At 55.5% G+C, this 25,719-nt stretch overlaps 2 protein-coding genes across 13 annotated transcripts in view; one reads left to right on the top strand and one right to left on the bottom strand.

Moving 5' to 3' along the window:
• CC2D1A (coiled-coil and C2 domain containing 1A) overlaps positions 1-25,719 on the bottom strand; it is a 41,310-nt gene that overhangs the window by 7,252 nt on the left and 8,339 nt on the right. For 4 of the 12 annotated variants that reach the window (XM_068922712.1, XM_068922714.1, XM_068922715.1 and 1 more), the window contains 15 exons: positions 7,371-7,458; positions 6,614-6,749; positions 6,243-6,352; positions 5,930-5,995; positions 5,452-5,589; positions 4,104-4,431; positions 3,877-4,001; positions 3,606-3,678; positions 3,168-3,266; positions 2,927-3,057; positions 2,741-2,813; positions 2,399-2,535; positions 2,063-2,213; positions 845-1,017; positions 305-427 (listed from right to left, as the gene is read on the bottom strand). In XM_068922712.1, coding sequence (XP_068778813.1) covers positions 305-427; positions 845-1,017; positions 2,063-2,213; positions 2,399-2,535; positions 2,741-2,813; positions 2,927-3,057; positions 3,168-3,266; positions 3,606-3,678; positions 3,877-4,001; positions 4,104-4,431; positions 5,452-5,589; positions 5,930-5,995; positions 6,243-6,352; positions 6,614-6,749; positions 7,371-7,433 — 1,926 coding nt within the window. In that variant the 5' untranslated portion in view covers positions 7,434-7,458. Of the gene's footprint in view, positions 1-304; positions 428-844; positions 1,018-2,062; positions 2,214-2,398; positions 2,536-2,740; positions 2,814-2,926; positions 3,058-3,167; positions 3,267-3,605; positions 3,679-3,876; positions 4,002-4,103; positions 4,432-5,451; positions 5,590-5,929; positions 5,996-6,242; positions 6,353-6,613; positions 6,750-7,370; positions 7,474-8,080; positions 8,316-25,719 lie in introns of those variants that run through there. The other 8 variants (XM_068922719.1, XM_068922711.1, XR_011136669.1 and 5 more) reach the window with 7 other exon arrangements.
• BRME1 (break repair meiotic recombinase recruitment factor 1) lies at positions 9,094-18,748 on the top strand. The gene is made up of 8 exons (XM_068922701.1): positions 9,094-9,124; positions 11,291-11,489; positions 11,673-11,748; positions 12,429-12,533; positions 12,843-14,516; positions 15,121-15,251; positions 15,874-15,966; positions 17,210-18,748. Exons 1-8 carry the CDS (start codon positions 9,094-9,096, stop codon positions 17,355-17,357), a joined length of 2,457 nt encoding a protein of 818 aa, XP_068778802.1. The 3' UTR covers positions 17,358-18,748.

Raw genomic sequence — 25,719 nt, 5'->3', positions numbered from 1 at the left:
TTTCCCCCCTTCTCAGGGGAAGCCGCTTGTTTCCTTCCTCCTTGCTACCCTTCCCTCCTCATGCAGAGTGAGGAAGAGCTGCCCCAGTCTCCCTTCCTTCACCCCGAGGCACCGCATTTCATACAGCCCCCACGTTGCGCCCTGCCCCTGTGGTGCTCAATCTCGCCCCAAGTTTGCCCAAAATAAGCCTATTTTCCTGCTGCGAGTTCTTTGGTTCAGGGCCCCACTCGGCAGAGGGGAATAACGCCCAAGACGAGCCCAGGAAACCCTGCGCAGCCTCTCTTGGCTGGCCTGCACCCTCTACCTCGTGCTGCTGCCTGATCAGCTTCATGAGCTCCATGTACTGGCTAGCTGCCTCCGGGGAGATGTTAACCCCCCGGCGCTGCACCAGCACAAAGTCTTCCTTGTTCACCGGGGCTTCAGGGACCTGGAAGGGAAGAAAGGCATCGGATCCATCTGCAGCGACAAGAGGAAAGCTTCTCACCTACCCAGAACCACCTACCCACATCATAAGATGTGAGAAACAGGCACCCAAAGAGGAAAGAATTTATCCAGTGCCGCACAGCGAGTCAGTACTGGAGCTCTCCCAGCGCTGGCGGAGATGTGAGTGCTTCCAAGTCCAGCATAAGGGGAGCAACAGCTCAGATGCAACCACGCAACAGCGCGTCCCCGATTAGGGACTCGGCATCCAACCCTCAAGAGCCCAGGCCACCACGTGTGGGGCCACAGCTCAAAAGCTGGCACGGACCCAGGAGCATTGGCAATTAGTCCTGGGAATTGCATGGACACAGCAGCCAGGGGCAGAACTAGTCCCACCTCACCGGCGCTGCAGGAACCACCTTACTTTGGTTATATCCACGGGAAGGCCATTCTGCGACGCCTCTATCATGGGGTCGAGCCCTTTGGCCTGGCGAAGGAACAGCTTTGCCCCCTCGATGTCGTTCTTCTGCTTGGCTCGGAGCGCGGCCTGCATCAGTTGCTTTTTCCTGCCTTCCAGGAAGGCCAGCTGCTGCTGGGCTACAAGAGAGAGGGAAAGACAGGAGCATCCCGAGCGGCCGCAGGAGCCTGGAGCTAGCACTGCCTCGCAGAGCGCCAAAGGGGAGGGAAAGCTTGGAGCAGCCCCTATTAAATATATCAGGTCTATCGCTGCTTGCAGCCAAAGCCTCTATTTTCAAGCTGGGATCAAGGCCAGAGGTGCTGGAGGGTCCCCAAGAGACTGCAATGGCTTAAAGGGACCTTTGCTAAGGGACAGCGTCATTGCACCTGCCTGTTCCACCCGTATTCCTTGGCCACACAGCCTCACCGGCATACGGACACAGCATCAGAGAAGGGCCACGAGGAGAGGAAAAACAGAGGGAGAGCCGACTCGGCCAGGCTAGCTTAGGGCTTGTGATAAGTCCCAAGACTGCCTTCCCGTCTAAATGCCTTCTCGGTCACTGGATGCACACAAATGACGCTGTAAAACCGGGGCCTCCAGAGCGCAAGCTGAGCTACCAAAGCTCTGACTGACCCCGGCTGATGAGAGCTGTGCCGGAGCTGGCACAATTCTAAAACCCCTCAAACAGGGAAAGGGATTCTTAAAACGAGGTTGCTCAGATCAGATGCACCCCGAAACTCCCACCAGGTTCTCAGCCTGGGCTGTTTTCTGCAGCCTGTCCCAGGCTCTGGGAGGTGGCACAGGTCCCAGCCGGCCCAAAGCAGGGATCAGCTCATTAAAACACAGCCAGGTGCTGGTACATCCTGCTCTCAGAAGCTCCAGTAACAGGGCGTCCAACTTCCCTCGGCAAATTATCTCAGCATTTGCCTTCCCTTCCCGTTAGGAAGCTCCCCCTGAAATCTCCCTTACGATTTCCTGTCCAATCCCTCCGTCTGCGAAGGGCTCCTCCGCACATTTGAGGGTTGCTCTCTCTCACACCTCCCAGTTCTCTTTCCTAGGGCAAGTCACCCCCGTTCTCTCGCTGCCCGCGCTCAGAGGCCACGTTTTCACACCCAGCTCAGAGCATCCCAGCTGCTCCAGCCTCCTCAGGGACAGAGCAGGGCTTCGAGCTGGGGAGCCGGGTACCTTTCGTGGTGGCTTTGGGGGCTGGTTTGGCCACTCCTGCAGAATGTGCTGCCGAGGGGGCGCCCGTCGAGGATGCTCGCGGGGGCTGCTGAGGCTGCTGCTTGGGCTGGGAGGAGACGGCTGTTTTCGTCGGAGCAGGGCGGGGAGCAGGCTGCAGCCAAAAACAGGCAGAGAAGGCGTCAGAGAAAGCTGCAAACAGGAAGAACAGGGTAACCTCCACCCAGTGGACACTGTGTGGGCAGATGACCTCTCCAGAGCCTTCTCCCATCCCCAATTTTTGGTTTCTATGGCAGTGGGAGGCGGGGTCCAGGGGCTGCCCAGCCCTCAAAACCCAACCTTCTTCGTCTCCTCGGGCTCGGCTTCCTCCTCGTTCTCTTGGACCTCCTGGTTGGCCAGTTTCATGGCTGTCTCCAGCACTCCCACAATGCTTTGGTCTCCAGATGGTGTCTCCACACCCTGGATGGGCTGGAAGCCTGGCAAAGGGGAAGCAAAATGAAAGCAGGGAAGCCGGGTTGTGTCAGGAAGGCGCTCCCCGCCTGCGGGAGTCCACGATCAGTTAGTCCAGGTTGAATTTTGGATCAAATCTTCTTCTCTGACACACGCACGGTTTTTTAAAAACAGACCCAAAAAGTGCCTGCTGCCATTCCAGATGGGCTGCAGAACAGACTGGGAAAATACCTGGCGGAATGGGCAGCTCTGAGAAATCCACCGTTTTCCCTGCTTTGTGAGCCCGGATGGCATCTTGGTATTGCTGAAAGAGAAAGCCAAGCCTGAGAACCGCTGCTCTCGTGGCACGCATACAGGCAGCACCTTGCCGAGGGAAACAGCCCCGGGCCGGGCATCCGGAGCGCACGGTGCCCTCACCTTTACAATGCGCTCGTGCATTCTGGCCTTCCGATCGTCCCCTTTGCTCTTGGCCTGCGCCGCTGCCGTTTTGTACCTCTCCATTCTCTGCTGCAGAGCTTCCAGCATGTCCCGAGGGGGAGGAGGAATGTCTGTTCCAGCGAGACCGGGAGAAACGGTTCAGTTATGTCTCTCTCTAACTTCTCTTTCCTCAGTGGGCAGCTAGAGCTTAGAGAATCGATGTAGCTTCCTGGGCTCGTACCTGCTGCAGGAGAGGCTGGTTTCGCTTCGGGCACGACTGCTGGCGTTGGTGCAGCAGATTGCTGCCGGCCGGGCGACAGCAGCTCCTTAGACAGCTGGTCTGGGGAAAGGGAGGAATCGATCAGTCCACAAACAAGCAGCGAGATATTCACTAGGAAACAGGTACATTAGAGTGTCGCCCCGCTGAGCGTGAGCGGCTTTTTGGAAGGAGCCCGGTGCAGGCGGTATCATGCAGCAACGCCCCTGCGGTTTGCTGGCACCTTCCAAACTTGGAAACGGCTGCCCTTCCCCAGGCACGCCAAAAGGCGAGAGGCAAGCAGGGAGCCGGACCTGGAAGCCCCCCTTCCAGAGGGGTCTCCAGCCAAAGCGTCAGTCCTTCCAGGCAGGGCAGGCCCCAGCTGGACAAGGCGTTGCTCTTCAGCGACCTTTCCCTCCTTACCGGGAGGAGGGGGCACGCTGCTCGGATCCACCGGCTGGCCCTTCCCCAAAGCTTCTAACAGGGAGTCAAAGCTCTGAAAAAGCACCAGAGAAAGATCACAGTTCTCACTTTTTTTCAAATAGACATTTCATGACATGCTTTGCAGACAGCCCCTGCCAGCCAGATTTACCCTTGTTTTACTACAGACACCAAGAAAGGCGGCAGTTTGCTTAATATTTCATAGGCAGGAGAAATTCAGGCCTCTCTGGCCACCCAGAGAGGCGCCACACACCTTAGCGACGCGGAAGTACTTCGTGGCCATCTCCACGTTTCCCTGCTGTTTCGCGTGCAGGGCTGCGAGCTTGTACTCCCGCTGCCGGCCTTGCAGCAGAGCCTCAGTGCTGGCCCGGCCGGAACCTGGGGAGGCAGAGAGGAGAGTCGCTGGGCTTCGGGAGGGTTTCCCTCCTCAGCAGCAGGATATAGCGACCCACCACGAAGCAGAACAAGCCAAGGCCTCACCTGGATGTGGAGACAGTGAGGGAGAAAGTGCTTTTTTCTCTGCAGAGCTGGTGGGCAAAGCGGGGCTGGGCAAGACCTGAGGCTTTGGGAGCACAGGAGGCGGCTGCAACGTGGGCAGGGGTTTGGGAGGAGAGACAACAGGCGGCTGCACAGGAGGCGGGGGTGAGCCAGGGCTTGAGGCGGGCACGGAGCCATGGAGGGGTGACACCGCTGCAGAAGGAGAGGGCTGCTGGGAGCTCACACTCTTCCCCAGAGCCACCGGTGGTGGGATTTCCTCCTCGTCGATCTTTTTTCCCTTCCTCACAGAGGTCAGCATGTTCTCTAGTGTCTGAAAAAGAACACGCACACAAAGAAAATCATCAGCTTCTGATCCTTCTCTGTCTCGGCTATGAAAAGAGAAACTTCGGAATTTGCCGGGACTGCAGCAAAACCCCCTAAGGTGGGAAAAAAACAGTATCTGCTTAAAAACAACAGCCAAACATGGCCTGAAACAGGGCAAAGGGGCTCACTGATTAGGAAGCCATTCCCCGACTCTGCAACTTCCTCACTTTCTCACGTTTCCAGAGAACAGAGAGCACCTTGAGCTGCATACCTGCTTTGGAAGAGCAGTGCCACGCTCCCCCAGCCTGCGCGACAGGCAGGCTAACACGCTCCACGCGCTATGGTGTTCTGCTAGCGGACAAAACCCAAGGGAAAGAGGAAGGTCTGCCCTTGACAACACAGATAGGTGCATGAAAAAAAAACTTTAACGTGGCAGAAAAGACTTAAACAAGGTAGAAATCAGCCAGAGGAAAAAAAAAACAAACTAAAAAGAACAGGCTGGTGCTCAAAATTAAAAAACAAAAGTCCTCAGACTTCTCACAGGCTTTAAGCATCCGCAAGCCATCAGGACCATGAGGCTGTGTGTTAGCCAAAAGCCAAGCCTGCAGCAGAATAAGATGATTAGGGCTGTGCCAGAGACCTCTGTGCATAACACAGTCTCAGAGATAGTTATAGCACACATTGCAGCATCCACTTGTTCCTCAGGTTATGTTATTGCCCACAATTAGGCGCTGGAATTAGAACGACCTGATTTTCCAAGAAGTCTGAATAATTTCTGCTTCTTCTTGAAGCAGTGGGAGCTAGAAGCGCTCACCACTGTGGGGAAAACAGGCCTTAACACAGACGTAAGCGCAAAATCCTGGAGCATGGGAACACCGGCCACGCTCAGCGGCGAATTTAAGATCAAACGGGTTTCACGTAACTACAGATTAAGCAAAAAAGACTTCTCTTTAGCCCCCCAAGGGAGCAGCTGTTACCAAGCCGCTGGCCAGCAGCGTGCTGCTCCAGCACGCTGTTTCAGGCTCACCTTGAGGCCTCTCTCGTAGCGGCGCACTTTGGAGCTGTCTCCAGCCTGCTTGGCATTGGCGATGGCCGTTTGGTACATGTCCACCCTCTCTGCCAGCGTAGACTCGATGCTGCCGGACTCGGGAGGCGTTTCACCCACCTGCGGGAGCCCAAAGGAGAAGGCGTGCTGAGCACCCCCAACTAGATGACAACGACACAGGATCCGGGCTTCCTCGCGGCCGATACCCGCCCCGATCCAGGGGTCAGCGCAGACACAGCTGTTCGGCCCTTTGTTTTTCACAAGCTTGGGTCAAAACAGGTCTAGCACGGCCGCAGTTTGTGAACTCCGTCCTCCCTATCTTCCATCAAACTTTTGTGCAACGGAGTCACATTTACTTGTCGGGGAGATCCAACAGATGACACTGTGGACGTAGAAGTGCTCCCACACCAGGAGCAGCAGGGGTAGAAGAGGAAGCAAAGCAGAAGAACGAGTTTCCTACCTTTGCAGTAGTTATGGGGGCATCTGCTCTCTCTTCCCCTTCGCCGAGTACTTCCTGGAGCTCTGCCTACAAGCCAACAGCAGGAATTCCGTTAATGATAAACCGGGGCCAAAAATCTCTTCTGGAGAAAACGCATCCCATTGATCCCAAAGCATATGGAGCAAGGAAAAGCTAATACAGGGAAGGGGGATAAGGGCCAAGGAAGAGCCAGGGCACAGGGACGCTCTCCCAAAACCCCTCCTGTCCTGTGCAGGACACCAATTGGCAAGGAATAAACCACCAGACCTCCCGTTGCCTGCAGAGCCCTGAATACCATGAGATCATCTTCGTCTTCCAGATCTTCCTCATCCCCTCCCTCCTCTTCGTCCAGGTCCTTCATGCAGAGAGCAGCCATTCTCTCGATCGCTTCCATCGGCAAAGGTGCTGGAGAGGGAGAAGCAGCGCGTCTGGTGTTTGTGTCTCACAACCGTTTCCTACCATGGCTTAGGCTCGCGTCCGGAAAGCCAAGGAAAACCAGGCAGGGCAGCAAGTCCGGCCCGGAGAGGGTCACGCAAACTCATCAGGCAGGAGACAAACCACCGTGAGTCATTTTCCACATGGCACATCATCAACCAGCTAGAGAAATTCCCAGCAGACGGGTCCCCCCAGGCAGATATATCCTTCCCACGAGGTTGGGCCACTTACTTTTCCCCTTGGGTTTTTCTTTCGGATCAGGCTGGCCTCCCACAATAGCCAGCAGCTCTGCCTCCAGGTCGGCCGCATCGTCCCCGGCATCGTTTGCCATCATCCCCTCCGGAGAGAAGTCCATCAGCAAAGGCACCTGTGGGGGAGAAAAAGCAGCTGCCCCGAACGATCCTGGCAGAGGCAGCAGCGACGCCGACTAGCTGATGCCGATCCTCTGGGATCGGGCTTGAGGGAGGACGACGCGTCCCACGGTTGGGGACCAGCCCGTTGCGCCCTGCATTAACACTGGCTCAACGACCAGCGAGGCTGCACACTGACAAAGCTGCTGATCCAGCTTAGAAAAGCAAAAACAAATCCCAGAAGACAGGCAACGAGGATACAGGCGGCTCGGTTCTCCCAACGGATCCACGACGGAGACCCGTGCCTGGAACGACCAGCGTCACTACGAACGCTGTGCGTACAAGGAAGCCGCGGCCGGCACCTGCTTAATGGAAGAACTGCCCAGTTTAAACAAAGTCCCCCCAGAAACTGCGGCTGCTCAGATCTGAGTCTTGCGTAACGCACGCCAGAGCTTCCCTGTGCGGAAGGTGTGGTCAGGAGGCCTCAGGTTTCCCTCTGGTTGTTTAAAGGATCTTTACGCCAGTGACCTCTCCCTCCTGGGCAGGCGGAGGCGTAACTGCAGGTGCGCACCCTGCTTCAGCCTGGAGCAGACGGAGGAAGGGGGGCCGGGAGGCGGCGGGCCGGAGCCCCGACGTACCTGCCTGACGGCGGCGGTGCCGCCACGTCCCGGCGGCGGAGGCGGCCTCCTGGTTTTACTCATCCCTCTTTTCCTCCTTCAGACAGAGCTGGAGGGAAGCGGCCTGTGAGCGAGGGGGTCGCAGGGTGCGAGGGGGCCCCTCGGGTACTGTCCCTGCACCCCGGATGGACTCGACCCCTGTTTCCAGCCACCCTTCGGGCTCAGCCCCCCACAGAACTCCCCCCCCATCTTATGTGACTTTCCTCATCTGCCAGCCCCCTACAGCCAAGGGCCTCCCCTGCAAACACCCTGGGGTACTGCCTCCTGGCACCCAGAGCCCTTATCCCACCCCAAACCCTTCTATAAACCCCCCCAAAACTCTCTATAAGCCCTCCTGACCCCCCATAAGTCCCCTCACCCCCCCATAACTCCTTCAGCCCCGCTCTGTAAGCCTCCCAAGCCCCCCTCCAACCCTCCCAGCCCCTCTACACCCTCCCTATAACCCCCTCATCCCCCCCAAAATCCCCCCAAACCCCCTCCAGCCCCTTCCCCACAGACTCCCCCTCCCTAGAGCCCCCCACAAGACCCCCACTCCCCTCACATCCCCCCCAATACCCTGCGCCCCCCACCCCTCCCTCCCCACAAACGATCCCCCAACCGCCTCCCCCCCGGCCCTGCCCGCTCCTCGGGGCTCCAGACCCCGCCGGGAGCCCCGGTACCGGCGGCTTTACCGGCCTCGGCCTCGGCCCCCCCCCCCGCCCTCTCACACTCACTTCCAGCTCCGCCCGGGCGGCTGTCAACAACACGCCGCGCTTTGCGGCACCGCTGTCGCAAGAAAAAAAACCCAAGCCCCACCTTCCTCCTTCGCTTTACGACACTCCCCCTCCCCGCTCCTCTCCCGGCGCCGCTAAGCGAGGCGGTGGCGCAACATGGCCGGCCGCCCCCCCGGCCCGGTGGGGAGACTACAACTCCCAGAAGCCCACGCGCGCTGAGAAGAGGGGGGGGATGCGCATGCGCACGGGGAGGTGGGCGGGGCTCAGGGAAAAGGCGGGAAAAGCCGTTGGCGGCGCCCTGAGGTGAAGGGCGGCGGCGGCCATGGCGGGTCCCCCTGAGGGGGCCGAGGAGGGAACGTGCCCCCTCTTTTCCCCCCCTTTTCCCCTCGAATCCGGAGGCTGCGGGGAGCAGTGTCCATTAGCAGCCCGCCGGCGTGCCGCCTGGAGGCCCTCTCCGTGAGGAGCAAGGGCATCTGGCAAGCGAAGCCCGGCCCTGTCGCCAGAGGCCACGGGCAGCCATGAAGCCCGGGGGGGAGGGGGGGCTGCCACCACGAGCCCGGCGCTCTTCCAAATCCTTCCTCGTCAACAAGGCGCTAGCGCCCCGACTAAAAGCGCTGGGGTGCAGCCTGGGGTCTGCAGCGCCCTGACTTGATGCTTTTGGCTCTTTGGAGAGTGTACAACCGGGCGGGCGGGCGGGGGGGGGGTGGTTCACGGCTGTGGATGGGCCTAAAATCCTTCCTGCGCGTTAACTTGCTTGTGGGAGAGTGCGATTAAAGGGGGAGGCACTGGGACGACCGCACAGCGTCACCGGCGTTTCCCACCTCAGGCACTGCAAAACGGGGTTTGCCGGAGCGATGCGCAATTATGTTAAAGGAAAAGGTCAACGCTGAAGGCAAAATACATTTTCAAGATGCTGTAAGGCCAGTAGTTGAGTGTTCTCATCTGTTTTTCCCACTCAGGAGGGCAGTAAGATGAGTAAAAGGAAGAACGACCAACGATCAGGTAACGACACGAGCTCCGGGGCTCGTTCGCTGCTACACGTGGACGGTGTGACGGTGTTTGACAGATGCCAGTGCCCCCTCGTAAAGAAGCGGTCTAGCTGTCAAGGAGCCTAACCAAATTATTTCAAGTCTCGTTCGTTATACTTGGTAGTAAGAGAGAGATTGCACGTCTAAAACTACCCAGGCGCTTAATTAGTATGTAGATGCTGCATCTGCAAACATTTCTCAAAGCGTGAGCAAACTGACGTCTAACATCACCTTTAAACTGTTACCTTTCCCACACCTGTTTCACCAAAGTTCCCCCCAAACTGCTCTCTGCGTTTCCATAGTTTACTGGTGCTTGCTACAAAAACACCCACGTACAACGCTTTCGAAGCGGCTTTTATCTCAACATAGCAAAGCGCTTCCCGAATGTCACTTCGGCTTGCTACAATGCTGAGGAAAACATGGGTTAGTAGCCCCATTTTGCAGATGGAAAAAACAACACGACCCCCCCCCCCCACCCCAGCTGGTGACAAGGCAGGGAACAGCAGCCACTACACCTCTCCTGTCCCTGTATCACACAGTCACTCCCGTCGCTTTGTTTGTTGTGCTGTTCCAATAAATATTGCATGAGGCTTCGTGGTAGGCCTCCCCCCGAGACTGCAGGAGTTTGTCCGTTGTGTAGCATACCCCATTTCTCCTTGTTTCGGAACAGACGAGCCACCATTTGCACTCTGCCGTCCTGCTGTCTCTCTTGATTGCAGTTGTTCTTCCTCCGTAGGATCTCAGGAGGGACTCTGGCATGATGCCTCTTAGCGCGGCGGGTAATAAAGGGACTAGATTTGACGAGCTTTTCAAGCAGGGTGCACAATCTACGACTCTTTGGAAACAGGCCTCTTCTCCTCCCCTCCCCACCTAACTCAGCAGACTTTGAAGAATCCGTAAATGCGGCAGCTTTAAAAATCAAGGCACAGCAGGACGAGCCGTTTGAAACGCAGTCTGGAATCGGCGAGAGCTGCCAGAGCCTTTCCGCTTTGGTGGAGAGGGAAGGAAAAAGGTGCTTCGAAAGGGTCTGGCGGCATCTGAGCGTCGCTCTCAGAACGCCCTTGGTAGGGGGGCATGGATTTCAGCGTAAACACCTCGATAACAGGCTGCAAACGCTAAAGGCAAAGGCTCCGATTCTGTTTATCCTGCACTACGCCACTGTGTGGAAGCGGAGAGCCAAGGCGAAAAGCGTATCCACAGGACGATAACACAAATCTATGCTTATGTATGTGAATGGTAATATTTAAGGCTGTCTACAACGCTGCTTTAGGCACAGCTTCCTCCCCTGAGTAGTACTTGACTAATCCACACAGACACAGCGTTTTGTCAAATTATGCTGTTTGGCACCATCAGTGAGCAATTTGGGTTATACCGCTCTTCGGTAGGTGGAGGATTGCTAGTGCTTCAGCTGGCAGCATTCAGATTAAACGTTACATCTCATTTAGCACCGATTTTGATTAATAAAATACTGATTTAACCTAGAAAAGAGCACTGGAGTTTGACCGCTGTAATTAACTTTTAACACTAGAAACATACTTGAAGCTTCCTACAAACAAAATACCTGAGGCCGCCCTGTTGTACGGGGGCTATGGTAACGCAGGGTTTCTTAGGATTTCTCGTTTAATTTCTGTTCCTCTCCACCAAAGCAACACCCAAAGTCCGTCCAGAGCGGCAGACGTCTGCAGCCTCAGGACGTTGTTGTCCTCAGAAAGAACAACCTTTGGGTGTTTATACTGGTAAATCTGACCAGGGCAAAATCTTCCTCATCTGCTATGGGTGTTTTTATTGTTAAAAGTCAGGTTAGTATTTTACAAAGGTGCTTGTGCCCCAGTGCCTCCACCGAAGTCGGAACTTACCAAGAGTTTGTGATAGGCCTTGTGTTGCTAGCAGATTTTAAAAGCTTCCTTAGTTCAAGCGTTTTCATAGGATTTAGTAACAGGAATTAATGCAAAACCTACATGGGCAACCTGTAGGCCAGGGGTGGATAGTACTTTAAGCTTCAGGCAGGTTTTTTTCATAGGTTTTGATAAAATTGTTGCTGCTACTTGACAGTTTACCACACAGCTCTACAACCTTGTTCTTTCTGTTCTAGTCACTCTTACTGCCAAGGCTGTTTTCTAATGACTTTTTCCCTTAAAAGGAGGAGACAGCAAGTGCAGTGTTTCCAAAATGAAAAGACTTAGGGAAGATCCTGAGGTGACAGAGGGCTTAGACCTGACAGGACAGACCCAAATCATGGATTCTGAAGGCAAATCAAAGCCAACCGCGGGAGGGGCAGAGGAACGGGAAGAGAAGGACCCGGGAAGCACTGAAAGTTTGGAAGCAAACTCGCAAGCAAGGTAACAGAGTTTGCGCCATGTAACTTGGAAATCACCAGAACGTGAGTTTGTAGGGCGATATAACCCACAGAGCTCGCGTCCTGTAAAACAGAGACGCAGCCCCAATCAAGGCGATTATGACTTACCCCAAGATAACACGTTGACACTAGCTAGACGTGCACGCTATTGTATTCTCTTTAATAGTTCAAACGATGAAGGAGAGAAGACTGCTGCGGAGCGAAGTCAGGCGAAGCAGTTTACCTCAATTTCTTTATCTCAGGTAAGTCTGCTTTGAAGGTTCTGCCCGAGACCGCCAGTAGCAGCGTGCTGCACTGCGATCTCCTCGATACTGTCTAAGCATTCAGCTGGCAGGAAATTCCTTCCACAGCATAGCTAGATTTGCCTTTGTGTAGCTGTTTTTCCTCTGTGGACAAATTCACTTTAGCTGCTTGAACGCTGCCAGCATATCTCCCTCAAATGTATACCCTAGGGCACGCAGCAGCGTTGCCAAAGTTCTGGAATGAGCACATGACAACAAATTGCACCTGAAAAAAGTGGGTTTAACTGAAACCCCGCATTCACTGCAAAACTGAAGTGTGTTATTAAAATGCACCTAATTTAATCCATTGTTACAGTGTAAAATAATGCATTTCAAATATGTACAAACTGCAGAAAGCATTTCCCAGAATTTTAAGGGTTCAGCTTGTTCTCTATTAAATCGAGAAAGAAAACCTCTAAGCTTCAGGCTTGACATAACATTGTGAGCTTCTCGGGGATGGTTTGCAGTGTCTACCCAGATAGGATTATAAGCCGGATGAGGTCATCCCCTCGCTGTCTTTCTAATCGATATTGAGAGCTGCTGAGCTGGGAAGACTGGGCATGGTGCTCAGGATGTTGGATTGCTCGGTCCCCCGGGGAGTAACTGCTCCTCACACTCATCACTATTGCCCTTGGCTGTAGAAGTCAGCAGGGAAGTTTGTGCCAGTCTTCACAAGGCCGAAGGAGGCTCTGGCGGAGAAACGGAAGCGAAACAACGGTGTCGCTCCGAGGAGTCGAACAGAACAGGTAAAATGGTGCATCCCAGTTAACCATCTTCCTATGGACAGGTTTGTTTTTGTTGTTGTTAATAAACTATACAATTTAAAGCTACTTCTTGTTGCTACGTTGCAGAACAGAGCAGTAAGACCTTCTGGCTTTGTCACATCCTGCTGTATGAATGTGACTTTTGTTAGAGCTCTCAGAGTTCAGTAGGTGGTTCCTGTAAATTGTTTGGTATTTATACCGAATGGAGTAAGCGCTGCTTTTTATAAAAACACAAAACCAAAAATAGCTATTTTTTAAGGCATTAATGATGCATGCACCTTATTATTTCAGGAAATAATAGTCTGTAATACCCAAAATATGGATATCAGTCTAGAACAGAAGCCATCAGAGGCAGTTACCCAGAAAGCAAAGTCTCAGGCAGAGGCATCTGAACAGGCAAATTTAATTGTGGTCAAAATGGAAGAGGATCACTCAGTGGCAACTCCAGAGCGTCAGAGAAGTCTTTGCGAGGAGCTAGATAAACCTCAAACTTGCCTCAGAATGAAGAATATCAGCAACAATCCTGAGAATGACTTAGTGCTGCCAGAACAACAAGGAGAGGGGACAGCATCCCGTTTACAAGACGACCCCTGCGAAAAAACCTCTTTGATCGAAGCCGCTTCTGTATTTCCTGATATTCCAGAGAAGAGTATTGGCAATTGTCAGGACAGGAGCTTCTCTGCAGAGTTGCCTCACAACAAGGGATTGCTGTGCGAGTCTGTTGTAAACGCAGAACAAAATAAAACTGAGGCTGTATCGGACAGCTGGGTTAAAGAAGAAAGCAGTGAAGATGTGAATGGGGAACAACAAAGTGTGACTGATACAGAAGGAAAAAATGAAACAGCGGAAAACGTAACGGAATCTTTGTTAAAAAATCCTGTCACAGCTAAGGAGAACAACTCCCGTGCTCAGGAGACTGCCGAAAAGCAGAGCAGAGGCGGCAGAGCAGCTCGGCAGAGCAGTCCAGGCGGAGACGGCAACGCCGCTCAGCCAAGCGACCGCGGCAGCGGGGGCAACGCTGCGGAACCCAGGGAGCCGCTCGGGAGCGGTGACGTTTTAAACGCAGGCAGCGGGGCCGAGCGAGGCAGCCCTCCCTGCGCTGGCCGAGACGGGGAACACGGCCGCAGCGACAGCCATGCTTCTGGAAGGGTTTCAGGTGGCTGTACCCCAGCTGTGGAGCTGAAGATGGAGGTAGATCTCTCCGAATCGGAAAACGCACACGCTCCCAGTACAGTTAGTCCGGTTTGCCCGGAAGCCGAGAGCATGAGTCACCTTGAGAGCTGCAATACTTTGCTGCATACAATGTCTTACAAGGGAGAGGCTGATAGAGGCAGAGAAGAGGCAGAAGAGGCAGGAATACTCTCTCTAGGGACCAGCTCAGTGTCTGAACCTGATTCAACTGTCTCAATTCATGGGGATTCCGTACGGAAGAGGAAACAAGAAGATCTTCCAGAGGAACAGAAAGAAAATGGAAGCGAAAAAGTGAGACCTAGCAAAGAGCACTCACGGCTCAGCACAGGCGAGCCAAATCTTAACAGACTTGGAGAGAAATTGCCAAATACAGAGATCCCACCAGGAAAGATCCAAATTCTAGAGGCAGAAGGGAAGCCCACTCCCTGCTCACTCCAGCTCGATGGAGAAAACGCCAAAGAAACGGCGCTCACTGGAAAAACGATGGAGCCCATTCCCACGGAAAGCACTCACCCCCCTAGCCGCGTTCTTGCACAACTGGAAAAAGGAGCGATGGCCAGTCACAGCGATAAAGCTGACGCTAATTCAGATGACAGGAAATTTCTTTCTGCCGCAGATAAGAATTTGCCCGGTGGCATACCTGCAGATACGAGCCCCGAGGACAAAACCTGTTCAACTGGAGGAGACGAACTTTCTCTAGAATTAGAATTGTTGCCTGACAGCGATTTACAGGCTGTCCTCAAAGACAGCAGCCTCAAATTTCCACCGCAGCAGGTAATTTGACTTGATAGTGATTGTCAAGTTAAGTTAATGTTAACCATAAACACCTGTTTTAGGGCGAAGTTAGGTACATGCGGCTTTCAGAGAAAAGTCACATTCTCGGTGCGTCTGGCCAAACGCATGGAATTACATAGGCGCCACAGTGTTCTGACCCCTTCCTTCTGTAGAATCCCCAAATGCGTATTTTGGCCATACTTCCCTCAAAACGCCTAAAGCAGTAGTGTGAGAATAACCCGAAGGGGGCAAAAAAACCCCCTTGTGCTGCCATTTTAGGCTGCCCAGCTTGAAATCCTTTGGCACTGGAGTCTGCCTACGCCCCTTCTGTTCCTTAACGCGGAACTGTCTCAAATGATACTCAGAAGATACGCCTACAGCAAAGCCATGCTTGTCATCATCACTAATTACCCTAGAAATACATCCTGGTATTACGATAAAAATGCATATAGATATACCTGTAAGCTAGACTAGTTTTGCTCCCTTCTAATTTTAACTGGAATGGGGCTTGGGTGAGAAACGGCTCCTCCCTGGAACTCGTTTTTCTTGGGTCTGTTATGCAGCACATGTTTCCATTTTCATGCTAACTTCTTCCCCCACCCAGCCATTTTCTGCTGATAACAAACAGGAGTCTTCGGCGCCCGAAAGCCAGCCGTGTGCTGAAAGAGGACAAAGCCACCTAGAAAAGGCAGTTCTGGTCCCTAATATAAATGGCCCAGGCAAGCTGCAGCCCAGGTAGGCAGATTTCCTACTCTGTGTCGCACTGTTCAGCAGACGCAGGATTTGAAAAAGCCGAGGTGTCTGTGAGGTCGTATTCACAGGATTCATCAGCAGACAGAGTGAGAAGAGTTTTAAGCGGAGAATTACACTTTGCCTACCTAAAATTTCCCTATAGTTTTAGGCAGAGCACTTGTTTTTCTTAACAATGAATAAAGTCATTGGGGGGGGGGTGTTATGGGATCCCTTCTGATGTATGGTGCTGTAATCATTAGCCTGTTATTTTCTAGCAAAATAGCAAACATGAAGAACTTCATTTTATGCCTCAAATAGTACTCACTAGAAGAGCCTCACTCCAATGCTTCTATGAGCAAGAAGCAACATTTTTTAGTATCTGATAAACTTAAAAAATAAGAACTTGATCTAAACTGAAGCAGATAGTCGCTACATAAAATGTACCTGGTTTGCATTTTCATATACGCTACACTAGCATGGTAAAGGAATCTTAGAAGGGAACTAAATCACGTGTAAATATATACAAGGGACTCTTGTAAAAAGAGTAGAGCCCGTTATTTTAAGTAAGAAGGGACTGAGCTGGCAATTAGAAACATTCCAATTCTTCCTCCCTCTTTTTCATTAGCGCTGAGGTGATGGAGGGGATTTACGACCCCTCCCAGAAGGAAGATGCAACAGATGTTGTCTGCGGTCTGATTGCTGAGCTCTCTAATCTCAAGTAAGAGCACACTTCGGCATCAGGGAGGGTACCCGGGGCACACTTCACGCAGACCTCGCTGTCCTGATTACGGGCAGGAGGAGGGAAGAGCTGGCTTCGCGGAGCTTTTTAACGCCCACAGGCTGCGAAGCCGAGTTTGTTTTAGAGCAGCAAGTCTCTGGATTTCTGGGGAGTGAGGTTATAACAGCCTCATCCTGCAAAAGGCACGCGTGGTGCCGTACGCGCGCACGAATGCGGTAAAAGGGACGAGGAGAGCGAGGGCGGGCGAGTCCGTCCCCCGCGATCCTACTAAATGGCCCCTTGCCCCACGAGTGAGTGCAGAGCCACGGAGGAAGCAGCATGCTTCAGACTGTTCTTAAACGCAAGACTTTAAAAATAGTTATTTTCTGCCTGCACGTCTCCCTTCAACCCTAAATAATTGTAAATAGAGGAATTTCAGACGGATGCTTGAAGCAAACGTAATGGCACGTGTCATTTCTCACCCCTTACCTTATTGTTGCACGGCCTTGCCACGTTCCTTGTCAGCAGCATGGTTATTTTCTGACCTGAAGTAAAGGCTTTTTATCTTCTCTAGGGAAGAGGCAAATAGATAAAATAAAACACAGCTTTATTACACAAGTTCGCTAACTGAAGGAAATCAGTTTGTTCACTTGTTGCTCCACGTTTACGAATTAAGCTGTGTTTAACAAGCGTTTGTTGAAATGCAGTTTTTGGCTTACTGTAAAACCTAGCAGATAATGCCGACAGTAATATTTTACATGGCAAAGCCAACAGGATGGGATTTCTTGTGTAGAGCTTGAGTTTTCTACTTAGGAATTTGAATGAAATAAATGGGTAAACAAGCCATAAAGTTTAAAAAACAAAATCTCTGGAACATTGTTCATTAAGGAGTTAATGTCAGTCACAGTAGCAGCCGCCTCCTTTAGGTGTTTTCTGAACTGCTGCTGAAGTGCAGCTCTTTATTTTCCTGGTTTACCTGTTTGCACCTACTTAATTCAAATTCTTTGTAAACATTTTGAAGAAAAGCTCTTTCTACAAAGTCCCACAGACTTCCCTTTCACTTAAAGGGGAGTTCCCAATGGAAGGAAATTGCCATAGGAATTATAGAGCTTCCTGACGAGTGACGTACAAACTTACAGCACTATAAGCACAAAGCTTTTAAATATGTATTTATACTCCCAGTTGTGACACTGTACAAAGGGTTTGTTATTAATGTGAAACGCATTGTTTTCGTTCTTTCTAGTCGCCTGATAATGAGCGCGCACAGGGATCTGGAGTCTTTAAAGAGGCTGAAGTACAGAAAAAGCAGAAGGTCAGGGAAGTTTCCTCCTCACCCCCCCAGGGGGGCACCGACCGGTTTGAACACTGGAAAAAAATGGAAGGACATGTAGGACTGTGCAGGCAGCCAGAGCCAGGGAATTAGTAACTGCTGGATTTAACAGTTTATTAATGCAACAACAAAATAATGTTTCAACAGAATAACCAAAAAATGGCAAATAAAATAACTTCATATGTGTAACATATAAAATATATTTCAATTAAACCAAAAGAGTCTTTTAAGACGTGCACTTTTCTACAAGGAAAAGACAGTTCTGAACTACTCGCCCGCTCCACATTTGCAGGTGAGTTATTAACCCTTATCACCCTCTCTCAAAGCCAAGTAGGAGAACAACTAGGTTTTAAGGGCTATTAAACTGCTGTGAAAGCATTCAGAAACGGCCAGAACTGGCCCGTCCTCGCAAGGACGGTTCTGTTGACATTCATTCAGTGGAGGAGAACAAGACACAACTGCCCGATGACTGAGGCATCAGCTCTGCAGGGCGCACCGTTCCTCCGCGCTTGCGAACGCCCTGCCAGTCTGGCTGCGCTTGCAAAAACTTTTTGGCAAGCAAGCAGATTTTAGTGGCAAACACACTTTTTAAAACCCGACCCAACCCACAACTTAGAACTGATTTCTGAACCAAACAAGAAATAAGCTCCCCAACAGGGTTTTGCTGCTATAACTGCCCCTTCTCTAGGCTTTTTGCCGGCACTGTTGTTTCAGTACAGCTCTTCCGACCGCAGGCAGACGAAGGCCTGACCCATGATCTGGAACATTCATCGAAAGCCCAACATCTCTGCGTAAATAGCGACGTGAAGAGCGCCTGCGTTACTGAACGGGGGCAAGAAGCGGGAGGAAGGCCATCATCTCCTGAGGTCGAGGCCTGCGCTCGCTCCAGCCTCCCGTCCTCGCAGAAGAGCCGAACGCCGTCCTCTTCCCAGCTCTCCTCCTCCCTTGCCCGCTCGCAACATCCCTTTGCCTTCCTCCCTCGCCGACGAAGCCACGGCAGCCTAAGCCAGACACAGCAGAGAGACTTCCCTGAGATCAGCAGCCGGGAGAAAGGACGAGGCATCCCGCCCCAGCCTGCAAGCGATGACCCCGCAGCTGGTCACGCTGGCGAACTGTCATTTGAACAGCGGTCCCTCCTCGCTCAGCTCTGCCACCCCCTGGCCGCTCCGCTTCTTCCAGCGCAGCCGCGAAACGCGGCGAGACGCGGCGAAACGCGCCTCTCCTGCGCTAAAACGCGGAGCAGGAGTTCTCGACGGCCGCGGCGTGGGAGCGCCGGAGGGGGCGCGCGGCGTGGGAGCGCCGGAGGCGCGCGCGGCGTGGGAGCGCCGGAGGGGGCGCGCGGCGTGGGAGCGCCGGAGGCGCGCGCGGCGTGGGAGCTCGGGCCGAGTTCGCCGAGCGCACGCTGAGCCGCGGCCAGGGAAGCGCACGGCGCTGCAGCCCGGACGAGTCCCCCGCGTGGAGACCCCCCGCGGGCTGCGCGTCCTTCGGGCGGAGGCTGCTGCCGGCTGGGTGAGTTAAAAGAAAAAAAATAAAGAAAACACAAAAAACACAACAAGACCCCACCCCAACAACCACCCCCCCCCCCAAACGGACATACCGGGAGGAAAAAAAAAAAATATATATCAAATCACATTAAAACCCCATTAAAGGCGGCGAAGGGCTCGGCGACGCCAAAGTACCGAGCCCCGCGGCGGGGCGGCGCTCGCAGCCGGCGGTCGCCGGCGCCTGCCGGCCGGACGGGGGTGAGGGGCGCGGGTAGCGGGGCCTCCCCCCCGCCGCGGCGTTGGGCCGGGGGGCCCGGCCGGCGGTGGCCGCCGCGGAACTGCGGTACACCGAGGTGTAGCCGCGGCGGGTGAGCGGGCAGAAGCGGCGGGTGTGCGCTCCGTCCTGCGTGGCCCCGCATTGCGGGCACACGTAACTGCGCAGCACCGGGCACTCCACCCGGCCGCCGGCGCCCTTGAGGTTGTGCGCCGTGTAGACGTGCTTCGCCTCGCCGTTGTGCTTGCAGAAAACGCACAGCGCCTTGCTCGCCGCCGCCCGCCGCTCCTGCCGCTCCTGCCGCAGCCTCGCCAGCACCGCCGCCAGCCCCAGGTAGTCCCGCCACATGTCAAACGGCCGGAAAGGCTCCATCCGCCGCCCCCTGTGCCGCCCGCGGCCAGCGCCGGCCGCATCCCCCCCCCGGGCCTCGCTGCGCCCTCCCCCGCCGCCCGCCCGGAGCCAATGAGTCTGGAGGGGCGGCAGGCGGGGAGGGGGCGCTCAGCAGCCTCGACACCTCGGAGAGCAGCGGCCTCCCTCCGCCGCCCCTGCTGCAAAGCGAAAACAGCAACAACAATTAAAAAAAAAATTAAAAAAAAAAAAGGGGGGGGGGAGTTTAAAGCGCCTCTCTCCTTTTTCCTACCGCCGGCGGTCGCCAGCTAAACCCCTGCGTGCAAACACCGGTGCCCCCCCCCCTTCCCTTTCGCCGCCCTGCTGACTTGCGTTCAGCAGCCCCCCACCCGCGACCTGCCTTCTCCCGCCTGCAGACAAGCGGCGACGCACACGCAGACCGCCTGTGCCTTGAAACACGAGCTTGTGATTTTTTTCCTTCATCAACTCAACGCAAATATTCCTTTGAAGCCCCAGGTTAAGGACACACACAAAAAGAGTCTTGAAGCGAGCCTGTACAGATAGCTGGCCTCGCTCGTTAGCATCCGGGCAGCTACGCCAAGTTGTGCCCTCTCTGGGGCACCCAAAATGGGCTGGATAGCGCCTACAACCGTGCACTTCCCCGGTAGGGTTCCCTAGGGCCGAGTCTCCTCGTCCGCCCTGGCATGACAGAAGTTTTGCCGGCGCGGAGACCTGCGGGACTGAGCCCATCGCAGCCGTGTTCCCTCCTGCCCGCGGTCCGCTTCATCAGCTCTCCCTGCCGCACCTCTCGGCACCGCAATTCAGCAGCGGAAAGCAGCTCGCTGCAAGAACGAGAGCGCCTCAGCAGATTTCCATCTCATTGGGATTGATTTTCGAGCTGCAAACAGGAGACTCGGTCAATAAACATCACTTTTCCAGAGAGCGACGGAGGAGCACAGAGGTCCCCTTTTGAAAAGGGGCAAATAAGTATTACGGGGTCAAATCCTGGCCAGAGATGCGACGCCGACCTATATTTTACCCGTTAGACACGCTTCTTCCACTAATCTACACCGCGCTATTTTGGGTTTCAGCTATATAATCTGATTTGCAGGGTCAACGAAGCTGCCGTGGCCTCTTCTCCCCGCAGTCTGCAGAACATTAACTCTTTAGCAAAAGCTTTTCCAAACAGGCACCCCAGCTCCCTTAGGCCGTCCCGCCGCAGCCAGACACGCTGCTCGCCGGTGCCCACGGGGTCTTGGTAAAACATGCAGTAACTGTCTATGAGTTGCCAAAACAGCTGAAAGAAAAGCGTTACTGAGGGCAGCTCGCATGGATAACAACTTTGAGGAGGATATAGGGAGCGTTGTTACTGGGCAAGCCAGAGGCAGGGCCGCCACCGCTCTCCTCCGGCTGCTTCAGCCCTTGGCCCCAGACAGAGCGCTGGCTAATGGTCTGCAAAGAACAGCCAATACCTGGGGAACAATAACCAGGTTCAAACCAGCTGGGAGTAAAGCCCCAGGAGACCTTTTGAGCTTAAGTTCAGGAGGATCGTTGTTGAGGGGAGGTGTAATGGTTCAGTTGGCACCAAAGGGAAAAAAAAAAAAAAATCAGTCCTTTGGTGTCCTCGTTTTTTAAAGGAAAGGTATTATTCACCTCTCAGCTACTTTACAAGCCCCAGGCCTTGCTGCGGCGACCGGCGTGGCGTGAACAGTCCGGAGCGGTGGCGGCGGAGCTCCGGGAGTCGGGGAGCGGACGGCCCGGTCCCCTCGGCCGCCTCGTCCCCGGGCAGCAGGGCCTCGCAGCGACGGTCGCGTTCCAACCACAGTTGCATTCATTGATCAGCGAGTTTTCCGTCAGCATCACAACCCACCGACAGCAATGAATGTTGATTGTGACTTTTTGGGCTCGCGCGGGGATCGGGCTGCGGCAGGGGGAACAGCGGTACGCGGCGGCTCGGGTTGCCGTGACAGAGACCCCGGCAAGCACAGAGAAACGTCCATTAATTTGCACTCGTTATTCGCCAGTAGGAGTAGCGACGTTATCCATCTACCTTTTATGGGTGGCAAAAGTGGGCACAGAAAAGGGGAAGCGACCTACCGCAGTCGGGCTGCTCGCCTCCCTCGCCTAGAGGCCAACCCCCTGCTCTCCCCCAGGCCATCGAGCTGTTTGCTAAATCAAATAACCCATCGCCGATACAGAACGGAGCATCCCCGTGCGGATGTTACTCTGAAGAAAAGCACCCGCTTTCCTGAATAACCGCCCTGCTTCGGACAGACACAGACTATTCCAAACGGAGGGGTTTTCTCACCCGGAGCGGCTGCGCTGAGGACTATGCTGGAGAAGCTATAGCAGAAATTCCTAGTCCGTAATAGAAATTCCAGCTATTTCCTCGTGCAGAGGAGCCACAGAATTAAACGTCTAAACGGCATTAAATTCTAGCTAAGGCAATCGAGTTAACGGGTTTACTCAAGGAAGAGCAATCACGTTTTAGAAGCCCGGCAAACGCTTGGAGAAGTCTTTGGAGAGAGGTTTTAAGCCCAGACCCTGAATTCAGCCGCTCTTCAGGGCCACAGGGTACACTCAACGGTCGATGGTTCAACATCAGTGACCAAACTCACCGACAGCGTTGAATGTTCACCGAAACCTTTGCCGCCCTGTGGGTCCGCGGAGGCTTCCAGAGGCGTCGGCATCCCTCCGCGCGCGGTTTTGCCTTCTTCCTCTGGTTTTTCCTCACTTGGACTCCAAAAGCGGGGTGGGGGGGGGGGGGGGCAACACAAAACTTCTCGCCTGTGCGCCAAGACCTTACTTGAGCGAAAGACACTGCGTGCAGCGACGTTTTGGGCCTGGCCGCGTTCTTTCTTGATCCCCCCCCCCCAAAAAAAAAAAAGTCGCTAGGAAAATCTGAAACAAGAAAACGTCTTACATCACGCTGGGTTCGTCTCCGTAGTTTTTCTACTGAAGGTCAAAGGCAAAGCCTGGCCCAACGCGTACCCCGGGATGGGTGCACCACCGCGAACTAGCACCGTCCCCCCAGTATCAGCCAGCCCGTAGACCCTTCCCTCCCGTCTCTACCCCTTCCAGGGTGCAAGGGGAGACTTGTAGGTACCAGGCGGTCCGTCTTGGCTTTCTCCCTCGGGGATCGCAGCAGCGCTCGGCCTCCGGCACCTCAGGCCGCTCCGGGGAGGAGCGCGAAGCACGAGATCCTTCGGCACGTCGCTGCCGGGCAAAGGCCTCCCGCTTTGCTCCCTCCAGTGAATTACTCTGCTGGGCAGCCCGCGTCCGGTTCTGCAGACGCGAGGATTTTTGCCCGAGGATAAATAAAACATTTCTAGCCGTGCTGATTTTCCAGAAAACCCCTGACTATAACCCCGTGCCGCTGCACGCCGAGGTGCGTTACAAGGGACGTACTATGCTGGCCAAGCACTCTTCGGGCACGGCTAACATATATTTCTGTTGGCAGGAGTGCTGGTTTAAGCAGCTTCCAATCCCGGCTGCTTTTTTCGCTCCCTCAGCGGTGCCTGTATTCGCGGGACCGCAGACAGCGAGCAAGTTTTCCAAACCGAGCCAGGTTAAAAATTAGCCCTTTTTTTGCCATGTCTTTTTAAGCCAGGTGGGTTTTCCCGATTCTGCCTACTGTGTGGTCCTACACACCGACCAAACGGGGCCCAAAGGCGAGTTTCCAGAAGAGGAAGCGCGGGCTCACGAGCCGCCGCGGCTGGGCTAAACCCCGCAGGGCTTCATCCGCGCCGGCACCGGCCTCATCCCGGCTCTGCCGCACAAAATAGCGATTTTTTTCGGGGCGGAAGCAAGGCTTGGGGCCGCGCTGGCACGGCGCCCTCCGCCCGGCTCGCCGCCGCTTCTGTCTCGGCCGCGTTCAACCGTCTCGGCTTCGCTGCTGCCGGCAAGCGAGAGACTAGCTCAGCTGAGCCCGAACTGGCGGCTCCGGCGATGCCCACTCAGGAAAAACCCCCAAAAGAGGGTGTAAAGGGATCTGCAGTTCTTTAACGCAGCTCGTTTCACGCCTGCCTCTTGCGATCTCATCGCGTTAAGACCCCTCCGAGCATCACCCCGAGACGCACGCTGCCTTCGGCGGCTTTCGCCCGAATTAAAGGCCGCGCGCGCGCCCAGGTCCCGCCCGGAGATACCAGACTGACGCTTTCCACCAACTCGGAGCAGAGAGAGTCGCGGCGCGGGGTGCAGCGGGGCTCAGAGCAGGACCGGAGATGCCCGCTCCCCCCGGGATGGGTCCAGCGAGGAGAGCGAGGGGCTCGGCGTCGCCGGTTTTACGCGCCGCCGCGTGCCTCGGTTTCCCCTTCCTGTGCAACGCTGGGGACGACGCCGTTAAGCGCGAGCGAGGCTTCGCGACTCCCGCTCCCTGGCACGGCGGCGGCGGCAGATGCGCAGGCTAACGCCGGCACAAGCAGCGGGACGGGGGCAAGCCCTGCTGCCGCTCGTACCGGCTCCCGCGAAAGCGGCCTCCGAACGCTCGTTTCACGCCTTTCCCGGAGAAACTCAGCTGCGCCGGGGCGGCAGGGGGGGGCCTCCTGCACCCTTTTCCCCGGCAGCGTTTCCAGCTAAGTTCTGCAAAAACCGCGACTTCGACGCGTGCCGCCGGCTCGCCCTGCTCCGCCAGGCTACCCGAGGGATGGAAATCTTTTGTCTGAGAATTGCATTTAAAAAAAGACGCTCCGCTCTGGATTCAGCAAGTATTTGAGGGCCGCTGCTCGAGGCAGGGCTCCTCACGTACCTGCCCAGAAGGAGATGGGAAGCAGGGTAGATCCGGAAGGGAAACAAAGGAACGTCGAAGGGAAATCAAAAGGGAGATGAAAGGGACGCCGGGGGCCTTTCAGGCGAGGGCTCCGCTCCCCAGCTTCGCGCCAGCCGGTCCAGCGGGAGCAGAGCCCGGGAGCTCCGCCGGCGTTCGTCTAGACGCAGCCCGGCCGCCCGCCCGCCGCTGCCTTTCGACGCGCTGCCACCTCGTCACGGCGCTCGCTTCCCAACGCGGCGCGGCCCGATTCCCCCCCCCCGGCCCGGCCCGCTCTCCCGCGAAGGGGCCGAAGGCTGATCGCATCCGATAAACCTCGGGAGACGCTCTCACAGAGGGGGGATTCGACCCCCGAACCCTCGGCGCCCGCCGTCGTCAGACATCGTCGGAGGGGTCTTCCCAGGCGGCGCCGGCAACGCCGACCCAGCGGGTTGTCCGGGTTTGCTGCGCTGCAAGCGGGAGCAGCAGCCGCCTTAACCCTCGGGAGCGCTGAAAGGAGGGTTGGCGTTTTTTTGTTTTTTTGTTTTTTTAAATCATTTTCCTTGTGGTTGGTTTGGTTCCCCTCACCCAGCTTGGATGGATCCGTTGAGCGAGCTGGTTTCACCCCTGCTACCGGCCGGCTCCGGGCCACGATCACGTACAACCCCGCGCTGCTGCTGTCGTAAAGCCGCCAGGTCCCGGCGGCAGGGGAGAGCCGGGATCGGGACTCGCCGTTTCCGAGCAAACCTCCCTTTCCGCATCTTTGCGGCGAAGACGCGGATGCTTCACGTGCCCACCCCACCGGCGGCGGAGGCTTAAAAACTGACGACCGCGCGTAACAAGCGGCGGGGCTGGATGGACACGAAAAGCGTCGCCTCGGATCCGCGCTGGGGAACAAAACAAGGGCAGGGAGCGCAGGCGGACGAGCGCCGCCTGCCCGGCCTCTCACCCCGAGCTGGTTTTACATCCATCCGGCGATGTGCCCGCGTTCGCCTATTCCTTCCCGCGACGCTTCCTGGAGGGAAACCGAGGGCCGACCGGGGAAAACGCGCTTTGACGGGGAAACCGGAGGCGGCCGAGCGCCGAAGCTGGGATCCGGCTGGCTAAAGGTCCGTGTCTGACCCCGGGAAGGAAGGAGGATTCCTCGCCTGACGGAGGCGCCCTGAAATAGGCAGGACGTCTCCCTCGACCGCCCGGAGACGGAGCGACCGGCTCAGCCGGCGCGTCCGGCTCGCGGCCCGCCGGGAACAACCTCGGGCCGTAGCGACGCTGCCTCCTGCGCGGGGAGGCCACCGCCGCCCTCCCGCAGCTCCAGCCGGAGGGAGAGCAGTCCAAAACCGCTCTGATCCCAACCTTAAACAAAGAGGACGGGTCGCCGTGCGGCCGGACGAGGCCCCGTTTCAGCGCCGGCTCTCGCACCCCCCTTTCGCGAAGGCGCAGCCGGCTCCTGCCGTTCGACGCCGCCGCGCCGGCTGGCGGCCCCGGCGATCTCCTCCCCGGCGGCGGCGGCGGCACTAGCCGCGGTTTTGAATTGAGAGGCGGCGATTTGGGGGACGGGTTATTGCGAGACCGG

Source organism: Struthio camelus, chromosome 31, assembly GCF_040807025.1.
Source record: "Struthio camelus isolate bStrCam1 chromosome 31, bStrCam1.hap1, whole genome shotgun sequence".
NCBI classification, from domain to species: domain Eukaryota; kingdom Metazoa; phylum Chordata; class Aves; order Struthioniformes; family Struthionidae; genus Struthio; species Struthio camelus.
This window is presented reverse-complemented; position numbering and strand designations above follow the sequence as displayed.

Bases quoted from the DNA above. Each gene is read 5' to 3' on its own strand.
- BRME1 (XM_068922701.1), top strand. From the start codon at position 9,094: ATGAGTAAAAGGAAGAACGACCAACGATCAG. The intron at 14,517-15,120 runs GTAATTTGACTT...TCCCCCACCCAG, and splicing joins TCAAATTTCCACCGCAGCAG to CCATTTTCTGCTGATAACAA. The intron at 15,252-15,873 runs GTAGGCAGATTT...CTTTTTCATTAG, and splicing joins CCAGGCAAGCTGCAGCCCAG to CGCTGAGGTGATGGAGGGGA.